The sequence below is a fragment of the Panthera tigris genome, chromosome E1 (assembly GCF_018350195.1).
Source record: "Panthera tigris isolate Pti1 chromosome E1, P.tigris_Pti1_mat1.1, whole genome shotgun sequence".
NCBI lineage: Eukaryota > Metazoa > Chordata > Mammalia > Carnivora > Felidae > Panthera > Panthera tigris.
This window is the reverse complement of record NC_056673.1, coordinates 54,580,092-54,597,339: the sequence shown is the minus strand read 5'-3', so window position 1 is coordinate 54,597,339 and position 17,248 is coordinate 54,580,092. Positions and strand designations below refer to the sequence as shown.

General features: G+C 46.5%; 1 protein-coding gene across 1 annotated transcript; it reads right to left on the bottom strand.

Annotated features, from left to right (window-relative positions):
* Positions 1-638: 638 nt before the first annotated feature.
* On the bottom strand, positions 639-6,853 carry LOC102958674 (CMRF35-like molecule 5). Its single transcript, XM_042967088.1, has 4 exons — positions 6,814-6,853; positions 4,763-5,090; positions 3,158-3,286; positions 639-806 (listed from the first exon to the last, which is right to left on the bottom strand). Exons 1-4 carry the CDS (start codon positions 6,851-6,853, stop codon positions 704-706), a joined length of 600 nt encoding a protein of 199 aa, XP_042823022.1. The 3' UTR covers positions 639-703.
* Between the last annotated feature and the right edge of the window lie 10,395 nt (positions 6,854-17,248).

The following is a 17,248-nucleotide window of genomic DNA, read 5'->3' as shown; positions in this document are numbered from 1 at the left end:
ACAGTCACCCAGGTATTCCATGCTTTAAAAAAGCTGATTAGACTGTGTACTTAGCATGTGAAGACTTTGTAAAGTTTGAGGTATACATATACCACAATACACTTTTTAAAATTACAGAAAATAATTTCCTGACATAGATCCCTATACTTTTCTTTACCTCTCTTGGCCATCAGTGAAATTTTGCATCTGCATACAAGGAACCACGTTGGGACCTCTTTGAGGGGATAAAAGGGCTTATTCAGCCCTCTCACTTTCTAATCTCCCACCTCCCTGTTGCTGGAAACAATCTAAATCTACATTGGATTTAGAGTAATCTAAATTCACACTGCCTAGAATGAAAGGATCATCCTCTCACATATAAAACATTGAAATCATTTCCCAACAACAAAAAAAAAAACTCAAAAGAGCGCAGCAAGCCATAGATTTTAATAGGAAATATATAGTGCAAACAGATGAGATGTGGGTTGGGTGATGGTCCAACCCTGCCTTCAATCTTTTACGCTCAGGCAATTCTTTCTCTGGGAGGTACGGATGCAGCAGAAGGTGGAATTGGCGGACCTCTGTGCAGCTGGCCCATCAGGGGTATTTGTCCACGTGGACACAATCTCAAGCTTTTTGGTTTAATTGAGGTTTTATGCTTACTTGTTGGTCTGGAATTGGAAAACCCATCATTGGCCAGAGTCCTGAACGATGTAATAGTTATTTATCCTTGGCAGAGCCACTCGAGGGTGGCAAGAAGAGGAGGTACCAGGAGGATCCACACAGGAGGATTCTCTGCTGCTACACTGAAGGCCAGGGTCGCTGATCTGTGCAGGGCAGTGAGGGAAATAGAGTTTATTCCTAAGGACAAGAGGAGTTCTCACCTAACAGGAACCCTCATCTCTCTTGGAACTGCAATAACTGTCCGTTCCCTGATCAGATGCCAGAGGGTGTAGGGATGTCCATGGGGCGGAAGCTGTGGTTCTCCTGCACAGGGTGACTTATCTCCCCCTAAGTCCCCCTGACTCCTGCTCAACCACATCATAGTAACAGCAGGTCTCCAAGCAGGGGAAACTTTACCAAATTCAAGAGCACAAAGTGAAGGAGCACCTTGGTGGCTCAGTTGGTTAAGTATCCGACTTCGGCTCAGGTCATGATCTCACAGTCTGTGGGTTTGAGCCCTGTATCAGGGTCCGTGCTGACAGCTCAGAGTCTGGAGTTTGCTTCGGGTTCTGTGTCTCCCTCTCTTTTTGCCCCTCCCCACTCATGCTCTGCCTCTCTCTCTCTCTCAAAAATAAACATTAAAAATTAAAAAAAAAAAAAGAGCACAAAATGAAGATTGTGTAGCAGGGCCCTGAGCAGAGAATATGATGACAGGAGTGAACCTCTCTTCTTCAGGGGCTGCCCTAGGCCTTACCTCTCCACTTTCACCTATACCCCACCCATATAACCTAACTGTTAACCTTCTGGCTTCTCCTGGGAGGGATCTCTCCCCACTCTGACCCCCACGTGGTAGAGCACAGCAGGTGCACTATCACACGCACCCTGTACGTGTACACATGGTCTATGCACCATTGGGCCCTTGCTCACATATGTCCCCCTGGTAGTCCCCCATCAGTATCCAGAATCTGTCCCCCTCAACCTCTGCCTCATCCCCTCCCCTACAAGCAGTGCCAGGAACCCCTGCAGGCTGGCCTTGTTCTCTCCTTCTACCTGCCTTGAGCAAGATTTGTCATGTTCATTTCACAGGGGGTTCTCTTGAGAGAGAAGACACGATGCTTTGTACTTCCTAAATTATCCTTGAACCCACTGTGCTCTTTTCCCAAGCCCCACTTCCTGTGGAGCTGCTGCCCCATCTCTCCACCTGCAGGCTTCCTCCTGTGCCCCTCAGTCCCCTAAAAGTTCCACATCCTCCCCTCCTGACTCCACAGAACAACTGGTCTTTAAATAGTCACGAGCAGGACAGAGACTGATCGTGAAGCATGAACCAAGTGCCTGGCTGCACACATAACCGAACACACCGTCCAGCAGGGCAGCTCCAAGGAGTAGGATCCTTGAGAACAGAAGGAAGAGAGACTGTACCAGAAGGGAGGCGGTGAAGGGGGCTTCTGGGAGGAAACGCACCTTCACCCTGAACTCGGATGGGGTGAAACTGGGGCAGGGTGTTTGCCCTTTGAAGAAAGAGTTAATTGATTGTTCTTTGGATGCCTGTGGAGGGGGTGGGTTTCAGACTGATGGCCCAGCCTGTCGATTGACATGTTGGGAATGTGAGAAAGCAGAAATGTCAGCTTCCCATTCCTTCCCAGCATTTCCCTAGCACTTGGGGAGGGGAGGGCTGGATCCATGGAACAGGTACCTGCTTGACTGTCTGTGGGCAGAATAATGCCCCCCCTCAAAAATGTCCTAATCCCCAGACCTGTGAATGTGTTATGTTACATGGCATGGGGGAATTAATGATACAGATGGATTTAAGTTTGCCAGCAGCTGACCTTGAGATGGGGAGGTGATCCTGGGATATCTGGGTGGATCCTACAGAATCACCAGTGTCTTTATAAATGAAAGCACACGGGAGAGCCAGTGTCAGAGTAATGAGGGTGAGAAAGACTTGACCACCCTTGCTGGCTGTGCAGATGGAGGGACCATGAGCCAGGCGTGCAGCATCCTCCAGAAGCTGGAAAAGACAAGGAAGCACTTCTCCCTTAGAGCCTCCAGGAGGAGCCAGCCCTGCCAGCACCTTGAATTTAGCCCAGTGAGCCTCATCCCAGACCTTGTCTCCAGAACTTTAAGATCATAACATCGTTTTGCCTTCAGCCACCAGGGTGGTGGTGATTTGCTCCAGAAGCCACAGGGAGCTAATCCAGAGCCCTTCCCTTCTGGCAACTTGAGGCTGAAAGCACCTGCACCTGTTTTGGCTGCTTGGGGGTCGGGAGCCAGGTCAGAAGGAGACCAGAAGCTTCTCTCCTGCAGCCCAGCTGAACAACTTAGCTTAAGTTTCTCATGGGGAAGGGGAGATCTTTAAGGACTCAGAGGAACAAAGAGGGGACCCAGCATAGACCTCGCTGTTTCTCCCCAGCAGAGGAAACATCAGAGGGGCCAATGGGGGTCCCTGTGAGAATGTCCCGAGGAGAGCTGTCCCAAGGCAACAGTGGGAAAGGTCTGTGGGTCCAGCTCTGCTCACCTGGTTAGCGGGCTATTCAAATCCATGGGCTGGCTGCTGTTGATGCCCTGGGGAAATGGACGAGAGGAAATCCAACTGGGCAGCATTGTTCTCGCTACAGGCTTGGGAGAGTCTGTTGGATCAGGGGCCAAACACACAGAGAAGAGCATGGTTGTGAGTGTCACAGGTAGCTCCCATGGTCTCCACACCCCACCCCCAGGGGTGCAGAACCTTTCTGTCTTAGTGCCACTGCTCAGCCATGTTGGTTTTCTCTTGCATCTTTTTGGCATTATTCCAAACAAATGATTACTGATTTGCAGAGAATCACCAGTTTACTACCATGTGAGATATTGGGGTTGCTGGTTATGTGGGCAATTCCCATTCAGTTTCATCTCAGTGTCCTGCTGGGCACAGCTGAGCATGTCAGAACCATGTTCCCAATCCCTGGAGCCTTAAATCAGCCAGGCAGGCTCCTTTCTGAGTCTCAGCCTGGCCTGAAGCAGGCTCTGTGCCAGCTGTCCTGAAGCGATGTGACCCACGAGCTGGCAGGCCCAGGGTCCCCTGTCTCCTGGGACTGCCGAGTGCCCACAGCCCCTGCTTCCCCCTGCGGTCCTTCCTGCCTCCCCAGGGCTTGCTTTCTTACTTCTCCAGGCCTGCCCGGGGAAGGTCATCTGGGTCAAGGGTCCAGACTCCAATTCTCTGGCACCAACTCCTCCTCCACTCATGCACACATCTCCCTACTTTTGTCTTTTTCAGTTAATTTCTGGAACATTCTACACAAGCATACCTCCACACTCCATACTTTCGCATACCATATGTGCATATGCTAAGTTTTAAGAGACTTTTGTCTCTTTAGAAATGGAGTGTTGAGTAGCAGATGCATTACCTACCTAGCGTCTGTATGTTTGTGTGTTGGAGACAAGATTCAGGGGTCCAGAGGTGGAGCAGTAGGGCGGGGGCTATTGCCTGACTCTCCTTCCAGGCCTGTCTCTAGGGAGGCCATAGTGCTTCTGGGGCAGCTGCAGGGGAGCCCAGGGTCCCCTCCAAGGATAGAAGCAGCCAGAAGAGAGGGTGCCCGCACCATGGTGGAACCTACCTTCCCTTCTCCCAGAACTGGGTGCACAGTCCCGTGCTTACTCCTTTGTGCTGACGTTGCCAGAAGGGGGAGGGGGGAAAAGAGGGCACAGGGAGAAGGTCTCTTGTCCTGTAGTTAAGACCTTCAGGATCATGTCTTTCTGGCTCCCCACTCCTCTCTGTATGCCTGATGATGTCCCACGCAGGATGGGATGTGACCAGGAAAAGAGGAGCTGTCTTCCCTGGACAAGCTCGTCCTGGCCAAGTCTGTCCTTCTCTGCCCCCTCTGGGGAGAGCAGATGGAGACATGTGGAGTTGTGGGGGCTCACCTTTTCTTCCAGTCTTTCTCAGACTCTTGGCACCCCCCATACACCCTTGCATATGCACACACACGCTCACATAAGCACACACACACACACACACACACACACGTATAGCCTCAGGAGAGTTTTGAGACTCCTCTCCATCTACCTGGAAAGTCAGAGAAACAGTCCTGACTCCTCTGGGGGTGGGCCCCAGGGCCCCAGAGCACAGGAGGGGTAGTACTTACCTGGGTCGACAACCACAGAAAATTTGTACCCCAGGTCATTGCCGGTTCGCTCAATCCCACACCAGTAGGTGTCTGCGTCTTCCCGACGGAGATCCTCCAAGGTCACGGTGAATATGCGTCGGCTACGATTTTCCTGGATGGACGCTCTGCCCTTCTTCACCAGTTTCTCTGACCCAGTGGTCTTAACAAGGATTTTGCAGGAATTCCAATTCTTCCCGCGACACCACCACTTCCTGTAGGATTCCCATCCTGGGCTATACTCACAGGATGTGGTCAGAGTGCCCCCCTCTCTGCCTCTCACCATTCTCTCCAAGCAGGTGCAGAAGTGGCCTGGAAAACAGAAACCAACATGCACCTCGTCCTCCCTTGGCCCAGAGTTGACCCAGGGGCTGCTGCAGCTTCTGGCCCTGCCCTGAATACCAGCCAGGAACCTTTGCCCTCTGTCTAATCACCACATCCCTCCTGTCCATTCATCTCCCGCAGAATTTCTTTTGCTGTCACCCCTCTTGGGCATCCTCCTTGGGTCTCCTAACTGCCCAATAGAGCGGCTTCCACTCACTTGCCATCCTACTGACCACCGTCCCCTGCCCTCCCTCAAGCAGTACCTCTTCCAGGTAGCACAGAGCGCACACTGCAGCCACGGGTGTATTTATGAAGCCCAGAGCTGGTGAGACAGCGTGGCCCCCTCCCCATCCATGCCCCTGACACTCTAGCCCCCACACACCTATAAACCCTCAGCCTCCAAAATGACATGAACTAAACACACACACACACACACACACACACACAACCAAACACACTCACTCGCACAGGTGATTGCTTGTTTTTTACCTACATACCTTGTACTTCCATGTTTCTATAACATCAGTGGATGAGTAAATGGGGTCATTTTATTTCTCGTGATAACCTCCTGCCTAGAAGAGTCACTCTCTGCATCCTACTCCAAGCCCTGTGGTTCTGGAGGATGAGAAGGAACAGAGCTGGGACAGCCAAATGGTCCTGCACTAGCTACTGTCTTCTCTGAGCATCAAGCATCAGCTGCATCCAAGGATTTGACATCCAGCCCACAAATAGTCACCTTCTCATCTCTGATCTTCCCTCCCCGGTGACACACTCAGAGTGTCTTGCCTGTTGAGCTAATGACACTGGCCAACAGTCTTGTCTTTGGATCATCCAGAGCCGGGACTCAGGCAGGCTGATGTGTGGGGTTGAGGAACTCTTCAGAGAGCCTGTCACACCCTGGTTTTGCTGCCTGTCTTCCGAGCTGTAGTCTGAGTTCTTCAGGAGAGAGGTTCCCAGCTCGAGCTACAAGTTAAGACCAGTTGTTTAGGCTTTTAAATGATCCTGATGTCTGAATCCCACCTTTACTGAGTGGGTCTCAGCTGGAACCTGATCATCTGTGCTCCTTAAAAGTTCCTCAGCAATTATTTATGTATATGTGCATATATGAGTGCATGTATGTATCTGTCATCTATCCATCCATGCGTCCATCCATCCGTGCTTCCTTCCTTCCTTCCTTCCTTCCATCCATCCATCCATCCATCCATCTAACATCTATCAATCTATCTGCCAGGGTTGACAAACAGTGCCCTAGAAACAGACACCATTTATGTTATTTATTTTTCTTTTCATTCCCCAACACCTAACTTAGTACCTCTCAGGTAACAAAACTTAAAACAAATTTTTTAGGGGCACCTGGGTGGCTCAGTCGGTTAAGCATCCGACTTCGACTCAGGTCATGATCTCGCAGTTCATGGGTTAGAGCCCCATGTGGGGCTTTGTGCTGACAGCTCAGAGCCTGGAGCCTGCTTTGGATTCTGTGTCTCCCTCTCTCTCTTTTCCTCCCCTGCTCATGCCCTGTCTCTCTCTGTCTCTTTCTCAAAAATAAATAAATGTTAAAAAAAGAAGTTAGATTTCAAGAAAAATTTTTTCTCATCTTTTCAATGAAAAAGTATCTTGATTAATGAAAGGCCCTGCCATTTTCTCCAGGAAAGCCCCTAAGTCTCACCCAGGTCCTCCAGGTACTTGGTCCTGAAGCCCCTGCCCCACTCACCTTGGACGACGAGAAGGAACAGAACCGGGAGCAGCCACATGTCCTGCTTGCCTGGCTTGTGTCCCTGGTGCTCAGCAAATGCCAGCTGCCTTCCAGAAACTTGAACTGAGCACAGATGCAACCTACCTTCTCTTCTTCTAAATTATTCTTTTATAGTTTCTCTCATCTACTTCCCCTCAATTTTTTCTTCAGTTACTTCCTTATTTCGTTAAGTAAAGAGCAGTGCCGTCGGTTGGAAGCGTATAGCTGACCTGATGAGGTGTCCCCTCCCTTGCTCTAGCCCCTCAACTCGGCATCCCCTGGAGTCTGACTCTGAAGACCTTCTCTCCAGGGAGGGTCCCTGCCCCTGCCACTCTGTAGCACCACATCCATTCTGTGCACACCTACTTCCTGCCCTCCCCCCCATCTCCCAGCCTAGTTCTCCACTTCAGTGGTATTGGCCCCTTTGTACAGCTGTCCACCCTGTTAGCAGCTCAGATGTGCTCCAAATGCCATTTCTTGTCATCTTTACCCCTAAAGTCAATCTGTCCCAACACCTGGTCCCTGGGCCCAAGGCTCCCTCTCCACCTGCCTCCACCACTCTAGTCTTCCGTAGACAAAGGCCATGGGGTCTTCTCCCTGCCACCTGCCACCCTCAGAAGGCCTTGCAGGGGTGGGGGGCTTGGAGGTGGAGCAGTCCAGGGCTTTGCCAGAGGAGTGGGAGAGGGCGTGGCGGGCCAGCCCCAGGAGGGAAGGGGAGCAAGAATCCCTGTCCCCCTCAAGGTCCTTCTGGCTGGACTAAGACTCAAACTGACATGAGACACATTAACAAGAGAAAATCAAATCTAATAGCATACGTGCAAGGAGTCCACACAGACGTGGCAGTCAGGCAAAAGAGATACAAATGTCATCCCGAATTAAGCAGAAGGGGGTAGGGGTCTGAGATTGCAAAGGGAAGGAACCAGTAAATGTTTGGTGCACAAATGTCAGTCCTGCCAGAGAGATGGGTTACCCAGATCAAATTCAAATGTAAGCTTCTCTGCAGTTGCACACATTAACAGTTCAGCTGCTACGTGTTTCTTCCAACTGAACTGGTCTATTCATCCGGATGATAGGTCAGTTTAGGCAAACTCATTCCAGAAGGCAGTGATGCAGGTGGATTCACAATGTTAGGCCTGTGGTCCAAGTAATCAGGTAAGAAACAAGAGGCTTTTCTATGGAAACAAGAGGAACCCAATGGTTCATGACTGGATCAAACGTTAAGCTAGTTTCCGAGTTGTGAGGGCAGCCAGTGGAGCAGACTTCTAGATGTTGGACTAGAAGCATCTCAGATAGAGTGAGGGCAGGCTGTGCAGTCAGACAGGTCCCCTGGGTTTGTCGTTCAAATGTCTCTGGTGATCTCTGCTTGACTGATATCCCCTGAGCGATAGGCACAAAGATTGTGTAGGTTATGAGTTCTTGTGGATTTCTCCAGGTTTAGGTAAGTGGTTTACATTTAGCAGAACCTCAGGAGAAGGGCAATTTTAGTTCTCAAAGGATTCCAAGTCAGAAACGTGGGAGAAACCTCAGAATGTCGGTTTGGAATGTTGTAGCCTGGTGGTGGAAGACACTAGAAGAAATCAGGACCTAATCCAGTATATAATGAGTAATAATAAAATCTAAAACGTACGAAGATGTGTTATTGAAACATATTTTCTCTCTATAATCACTTCTTTGACCAAAGATAATGAAATTAACACTAACTTGTTTGCAAAATAACTCATTTCCCATAAAACTTGGCCTGACTATTTCCATAAGTACAACACAAATTGCATTTGACTCCTTAAAACCTGCTTTGCTAGGGGTGCCTGGGTGGCTCAGTCAGTTAAGTGTCCGACTTTGGCTCAGGTCATGACGTCATGGTTCACGAGTTCAAGCCCCACGTTGTCAAGCTCTGCGCTGACAGTGGGGAGCCTGCTTGGATTCTGTCTCCCTCTTTCTCTGCTCCTAAGCTGCTTGTTCTCTCTCTTTCTCTCTCAAAAGAAGTAAAAATAAACTTAAAAAATATTTTTAAAAATATTCAAGGCAAATACAGAAGGTTACATAGTCGTGAGCAAAATTTAACACCTTGAATATTAAGACTCAGTTTTCTTATGTAATCGAAAACTGATAAACATAGGGATTATTTTGGTAAGCACAATCATGGACTTTCCGGCAGATAATTTAAAATATGAAGAAAAAGTTTTGCTTGCAATTTCTTAGGGAGAGGGTCTAATAGCTGAAGAAAACTCTGTACTTCTAAAAAGAGGGAACAAAAACTTTTCACCCGTGTGCTTTTTGTGTTAAAACTCATTTACTTCTTTAAATTTATCATAATCTTAGCCAGTATTGGCTGCATATAAAAGTTCTTTCCAAAGATTCTGTCTTTGTTAACCTTCTAGAACTTTCTCTTTTTTTGCATTCAGATTTTGCCCTAAATGTTTCCTCTTGAAATAGCTGATCTCTCTGTAGACAAAATTATTTTCTTTTCCCTCAACAAATGTGTCTTTTCATTCTTCATACTTTTTCTTACCAAAAACACATATCTTACTTCCTTCATATACAGAGTTGTTTCCTTTATTATGTCCAGTAGTCTTAATTACATTTATTAGAATTCTTTTTTTTTTAAGATTTTTATTTTTACTGTAAGAGAGACAGAGACAGCACAAGTGGGGGGGGGGCGGAGAGAGAGAGAGAGAGAGAGAGAGAGAGAGAGAGAGAGAGACTGATGTGGGGCTCAAAGTCACAAAACTGGGAGATCACGACCTGAGTTGAAATCAAGAGTCGAATGCTTAACAGACTGAGCCACCCAGGCATCCCACATTTATTAGAATTCTTTATTCTTTATTAGAATTTATTAGAATTCTTAATTTCTATTGAAAACTAAGTAGTAAGCAACTGTAACTTGGTTACACAAGAATCCTTTAGATTGGCAAATTTATGAATATATTTTATAATTTTTAGAAACAAGTGATTTTTTTCATCTTTTCATAAAACATGAAATCTATTTACTAACAGGCTGAAATACATCTTTAATTTTGCTATAATAAGACAAAAGTGGATAAACTGATGTTCTTTATTTTACCATATTTACGGCTATATAATTTAACTTGTTTTTAACAATTATGCTCAGACTGCACCAAGCTTCATGAGGCATATGGCAAAAACACCGATTATTCTAAGGTTTCTTTTTCTCCTGATCAAGTTTGCAATAGCCATACCACAACCTCACTTGACTTTTAGTAAATACAAGCAGAATAGAAGTTTTATATTTAAAACTGAGAAATCTACAGACATATCTATTTTAAGTAAATCAACTTTAAATTAGCTTTACTACCAAATATGTTCCCAGATCGTGTGAATTTGAAACACGTTTGAGCGAGTTTTTACCTTTCTGAGTTTTAGAATGTCCAATCCTTACGAGTGCTTGCCTTCAAACTACCTAAATAGAGTTCTTTTGCAAATTAATTTTAACAGTACCGCCCAGAGGTAGAGAAAATATCTCACATTTACAACATACATGGACACACACACACACACACACTACACAGACAAGATGCAAACAAAATCTTAATTTTGTTTCTACTAATCCTTGTGGAGAAGACATGACAGGCCCAATTTTTAAATACTTCCCTCTATTTTTTTGTTTTGTTTTAGTGAAAAACTTTTCCCTAAAGTTCACATGTCAAAAAATGGCCCTTAGATCTTAGTGAAAATGGGGGTAGAGAATTTATATCACAAAAGCACAGAGCAAGGGTCTCACTTTTCTCCAGGGAGGATCCTTGGAGCCTCTCTGCCTATCATCAGAGGGGCTGGAGTCTGGGCACATGAGTCCTGCCAGCAGTTTGTATTTTAAAAGGGCCACTTTCCCTCTTTATTTTTTCTTGTTCTTCATTCTCAGGAGATTGTGGGCTGTGTTTACATTTCAAAGACATGGTAAGATTTATACTTTCATGGGAGATAGGAAGAATATAAAAATTTGGGGGACACCTGGGTGGCTCAGTCAGCTGAGTGTCCAACTTCAGCTCAGGTCATGATCTCCTGGTTTGTGAGTTCGAGCCCCGCATGGGGCTCTCTTCCGTCAGACTATCAGTGCAGAGCCTGCTTCCGATCCTCTGTCCCCATCTCTCTGCCCGTCCTCTGCATGCACTTTCCCAAAAATAAATATTTTAAAAAGAATGTAATTTTTTTTCTAGAATTTCAGGGTAATTGCTGTTTAAAATTTACCTTAAAAAAAAAAATAACAGAGGGGGGCCTGGGTGGCTCAGTCGGTTAGGCGTCCGACTTCGGCTCAGGTCATGATCTCGCAGTCCGTGAGTTCGAGCCCCGTGTCAGGCTCTGTGCTGACCGCTCAGAGCCTGGAGCCTGTTTCAGATTCTGTGTCTCCCTCTCTCTCTGACCCTCCCCCATGCATGCTCTGTCTCTCTCTGTCTCAAAAATAAATAAACGTTAAAAAAAAAAAAAAAACAGAACATTTTCCCTCCAACATCTTGATATTTTATAATATTCACAAACGTTCTGAAAGGAACAGGCAAGGTTTGGAGATCGATAGAGCTAAGTGGGCTTTTATTTGTCCCTGGAGTTGTAGTTCTGGTTTTGTAGAGATTTGCAAAATAAGAACCATTGTTCCTAATTCCTCAAGACCTGGATTACAGCCTGAATACCAAGCAACTGCCCCTTCTTTTTAACTAAATTTGCTTCTCTATATGAGGGAGAATTTTAGCTAAAATGGAAACCAATAGTTTTATGCCTTTGTTAAGTCCGTCAAAAGCATTTTAACAAAAGCCTTTTATTCTAGATACAAAATGTAAGTGGGGCTTCTATAAGCCCCTCAATATTGGCCTTCAACTGACCATTTGTAGGAGGGCTTAGGAGAAATTTGGTCATTTGTTTCCTCTGTGAAGGGAAGGTTATAAATATAGTCAAATAACTTTGTAAATTCTCTCTAAGTTATGTGGGAGCTTCTGAGAGTAGAGGTAAGGGGCTTTATAATTTAAAAGCTCTGCTGCTGTCCAGGGGATATGAATTTTTTGTGGCATGTCTAGGATACACCTGCAAACATATTGTATAAGAATTCCTTAGTCTGAGGGCACCTGGGTGGCTCAGTTGGTTAAGCGTCCGACTTCGGCTCAGGTCATGATCTCACAGTTTGTGGGTTCGAGCCCCGCGTCAGGCTCTGTGGTGAGCTCGGAGCCTGGGGTCTGCTTCTGATTCTGTGTCTCCCTCTCTCTCTCTCTCTGACCCTCCCCTGCTCACGCTGTCTCTCTCTGCCTCTCAAAAATAAGTAAATGTAAAAAAAAAAAAAAAAAGAATTCCTTAGTCTGACAGAGTCTTGTTACAGAGCCCTGGAAGGTGGGAGCAAAGCGAGTCTTATTACCAGTCTCGGGTGCTTTTGTTAAATTCACGTTCTGGCTTTTAGCATTTATAGGAGCATCCTGGATACGTTGGACCTAGAGATCAGGCCAGAGTGATCTCTATAAATCCAGTAGGGAAAGGGAGGTTACAACAGGCACATGAGGCCAGAGTTTAAGAAAATGAAACGAAACCAATGAACAACAAAAACAACAACAACAACAAAAAGAGACAAACCAGAAAATCACAAAGACTCTTAACTACAAAGAACAATTGGATGGTTCCCAGAGGGGAGGTGGATGCGGGACAGGGCAAAATACATGAAGGGGATTTAGAGTCCACTTATGAGCACTGAATAATGTACAGAATTAAAAAAAAATAACTGTAGTGACAGTGAACAATTCAATGAACTTAAAACAAACAAAGGAAGAAACAAAGGGAATTTACACTGTATGTGGACGTTTATTTTGTCTTAAAGTAGAACTTCTTCCGTCTTGTCAAGGGAGTCCTTAAAGCTAGCCGTGATAATAATAGGACAATTGAAAGTTCTTTATAAATTATATATTTTTTTCAGAATAGAGCGCATCCTAAAGGAACCTCCATCATCCGGCCATTAATGGGCAGTATTTATTACTAGCAACTCAAACCAGTAAGACTTTTCGCAACTTAACTCAGGTCACAAGAGGTGACCAAAGAGGGCAGAGGTGATGCAGTCTCCATGATCCAAAAGTTTACTCCTGACATTGAACTAAGAAAGCCAAGGCCTTCAGTGCACAAGAGGTAAGATGGGGTAGTGGAAATGGTGTCTCCAGTCTCCCACAAAAAAGTGAGATGCCTCCGGTCACAGACCCACTAATGAGTGACATCACATCAGTGCTTCTGGAATGGGGCTTTCCAGCATTGACAAGCAATGTGGGTTGGGACATGAAGGTTCTCATGGGCTGAAACCTCTCATGACATTGACCCCTGAGGACTGGCACAGCCTGATACAGAGAAAGAGATTCAGACACCCAGCCTATTTGACTGGTCACCAGGTGTACCCCAGTAAGTGCTCCCTCTGGATGGTGGAGACCAAAGAGAGGGGTGCCTGGGTATCTCAGTTGGCTAAGCGTCTGACTCTCAGTTTCGGCTCAGGTCACGATCTTGTGGTTTTATGAATTCAAGCCCTGCATCGGGCTCTGCACTATCAGTGTGGAGCCTGCTTGGGATTCTCTCTCTCTCTCTCTCTCTCTCTCTTTCTCTCTCCTTCTCTCCTGCTCATGCTATCTGTCAAAACTAAGTAAATGAACTTAAAAAAAAATGTTTAATGTTTTATTTATTTTTGAGAGAGAGAGAGACAAAGTATGAGTGGGGGAGGGGCAGAGAGAGAGAGAGAGAGAGAGAGAGAGAGGGAGAGAGAATCCTAAGTAGGCTCCAGGCTCTGAGCTGTCAGAACAGAGCCCAACGCGGGGCTTGAACTTGTGAAGTGCGAGATCATGACCTGAGCTGAAGTCGGATGCTCAACCGACTGAGCCACTCAGGCAACCCCCCCCCAAAAAAATGTTTTTTAAAGACCAAAGAGAAAATTCTCACTGGCCATAAAGCCAAACTCTTAGGACATAGAACAAAGCAAAAGGGAAAATCTAAGAGCTTTATCTAAGCCTTGGGCCTCCTGGAGCCACAATAACACCTAAGAGGGATGTGTCATGGGGCTGGGGACTGTGTGTTGTTTACAGTGTACCTGCTCGCATGGAGGTTTCTTGAGGCTGGTGGGTGACCTAGTGTCAGTCTACCCCATTCCATGACCAGCTCATCCTATCATGGGAATCCTCTTCAGGTGACAAGAGCTCAAACAGCTTTTAAGTGCTCGACTTGTGTCCACCAATTTTGCAGCTCTGGCTTCCAAGATGTCCCTTAGCAACAGATGACAAACATCAGAAATCATATAGACAGAGGAAAACAAAGAGCATTTCTGGGATGAAATGGATCAGTAATGAAAGGACACTCAGCCAAATTGAACTGGTTGAACCACAAAGCCACTAAGCCCAAGGAACTAGGTCCACAAATATTTTCTCCTGTTCATCTGAATGGAGAGAGAAAAAAGACTTTTCACTCTCGTTTTCTCAGCCTCTATAGATGGCGATTCCAGGAGGCTGACATGATGAGAAATCTTACCTTCTGCCAGCTATCTGTCAGATGTCCCAGGGACGTCTCAGCTGTGTCAGAGTCCGGGGTGAGCGGTGTCCAGCTAGTCCTGCCGACTACGCCAGCTGTCCAGGAGCAAAGATACCCCATCCCGTTCTTGAGGAGGAAGTGTTCCTGGCCCCTTCAAGTTTCCTCTGGTTGGACCAATATTCGAATTGACATGAAACAGATTAACAGGAGAAAATCCAGCTGAATAGTATATGTGTGGGGAACCCACACAGACAGGGCAATCAGGCATAATGGGGTGTAAGTGTCATCCTGAATTAAGGAGAAGGGGCAGGAGTCTGGGACTTCAAAGGGAAAGAAAGGATTTCATGGGAAAATGAAAACCAGTAAGTGTTTGCTACACAAATGCTTGCCCTGTTATGTAGTTGGGTTACTCAGATAAGATTTATTCCTGGTAATAACTCTTATTCTGCAAAGACTCTCAATTGAGGTTCTTCTATATAGTAAAGGGAGGGGCAGAGTTTTTCTGCAGACAGCAGGGTCTTGACTGCCATTACCTACGAACAATCTTCATGGTCAAAGTGGCCCATCTTGGGACGGCCTGCCTTCAGCCTGTGTAGCTCTGTTTGTGTTCACGTGTGAGGGCTGGGCTGAGCCTTCTCCTGGGATTGGGGCCCCAGTGAGCCCTGAATTTACGTGGGGGTGTGAGCGGGAACATTGGCCTCTCCTCAAACTTTTCCCTCCCTCCCTTCCTTTCTCAAGGTCGACCGAGGTGTAATTAAGATAAAATAAACCACATACACTTAAAGTGAAGACTTTCAAACGTTTTTCTTGCTGTTTTTGCTACTTCTCAAATCTTACATACGGTACAACTTTGTGGTGCTGTTCGGTTCTATGTGTTTAACACACGGATCATTTCACAGAACCACCACCACAGACATGCAAAGCAATGCTATCACCTCGCGGGACAGGTCTTTCACTCTGACTTCCGTTTCTTTAATGGCAGGCAGTCCAGCTGGTGAGATTAGGACTTCAAGTGCTGATGTGGCTTCTGTGGACTGTGGTTCCTGCGTGCGCTGGTTCAGCTTTCTGGAGCCTTGCAGGTGCTTTCTGGAGCCTTGCAGGCGCTCCCAGATGCCCCATGTGCGCCATCTAGTGGCCAGTCTGTGACTGGCGATGGCCTTCACCAAGTCTCAAACTCCAGTATTCTCCCCAGGGTCTGATCAGGAGCCCACACTGGGGCGCGATCCTGGGAGATCAAACGTCCCTTTCTTCAGCTGCTTTCTCTTCTCCATCCCCCCCCCCATTCCCTCCCAGCTTTCAGAACCGCCACCTCCTCCTTTCCTGGTCCTTTGGCTAGGAAACTTAGAGAGCTGAAGATTTTCTCTCCCCAGTCTGCTGTGTACTTCCTGTGATTGGGTTTGCATCCAGGGCCAAGCAGCAGAAGAACAAAGAGAGAAGATGCACTGGTATTCCTCTCTCTCTCCCCCCTCTTGGGGCCCAAGCTCTTCTGGGCAGCAAAGACCTTCCCCCTTCAGAGTTCCAGCAGTCGACCCCTAGCGGCTGCAGGTGGAATTTCAGCTTCTGTCCTGAGGCTTGCTCCCTGGGGACATCGTGGGAGGGAAAGAAAACACGAACACCAAGAAAACTCTGGCAATTTGACCCCCTCTTCCCTTAGGGTTTCATTTTTCTGCTCATCCTGGGCTCTTAGGGTCCCTGCTGAGCATGCACTTTCAGGATGTGGGCTGCAAGGTTCCCGCTCAGGCAGGAGGATATAGTGGGAAATATAATCAGAAAACTCACTGCTGGATTGGTCCTATACTTGGTCTGGTTTCCTTCCCCAATTCCTGTTACGGTTCATTCTGCGGAATACTCAGATAGTGGCTCTACATATTCTGTCTGGGCTTTTACTGTAGTCTAGGGAGAGGTCTGTGGAGTGTGTTGACGTCATCTTACCTGAGCTGGAAGCCTGCAGCATAGATGTTCAAGAACAAAAAGCTGGAAATGGACTCAGCCACCATCCCTACATGACTAGGTAATTATGTTACAATCACAATGGAACATTAAAGCAACTATTTAAGGATTACATAAGTACAGATGTAATGGCTTGGAAAGATTTCCGCAGCAAAATTTAAAAGCTTTTTATTGGAGTATAAAATCCACACAGAGAGTGCACACAACCAAAGTGCAAAGATCAATACACTTGCACAAATAAAACACACCCATGCAACCGGTACCCCAATCCAGAAACAAACAGTCCCATCCCCTAGGATGCTCTTTAACTGCATACAATATTTGGGGAAACTAAGGCAGCTAGAGATCTTCATTCTGGATTTAGAAGATCCCTCAGCCTCTCATGTGAAAGCATAGCCTGTATATCAAGAAGGGTTGGAAGGCTCAAAGACCTTGGCACAATACCACACACCTGTTTCACATGCTGTTTTGCACCTACATACTAAGAACCCCAATCAACTACGTTTTGGCTCAATCTCACTTACAATCAGATAACAAACAATGATCAGACACTTGAGGCAGGTGTGTAATATGAAAGGGAAGGACCAAACTGGACCAGACCAAACCAAAACATGACCACAAATGAGAGTTTTGAACACATCCACAAGCAGGGAATAAAATTTCTAAACTAAATATTTCATGCGAAGATTGGAAGAGAAAGTAAACACACGAAAGCAAACCAAACACTCCCAAGAAGTAGAATCAAACTCACAAACACGGAAAACGTAAAAGAAAAACAGGAGACAAAAGAATTGATTCAGAGAGGAGAGGGAAAGGGAGCAGGGGACAGTCAGAGGAGGGGACACCTGTGGGAACATCACGTAGGAATCATTAGCATAAGCAGCTTGGGGCTGGGATGTGGCCCACAGTCCACACCCAGGGGAAATACACCCAAGAGTGATGGAGGAAACATCTAGGACACAATAGGGCTGAAAGGAAAGTA

Coding starts and splice junctions, on each gene's coding strand:
- LOC102958674 (XM_042967088.1), bottom strand. CDS start 6,853: ATGTGGCTGCTCCCGGTTCTGTTCCTTCTCGTCGTCCAAG. Junction 3,287..4,762: donor TTTTCTGTGGTTGTCGACCC/AGGTAAGTACTA, acceptor CTCTGTGTGTTT/GGCCCCTGATCCAACAGACT. Junction 807..3,157: donor TTGAATAGCCCGCTAACCAG/GTGAGCAGAGCT, acceptor TGCCCTGCACAG/ATCAGCGACCCTGGCCTTCA.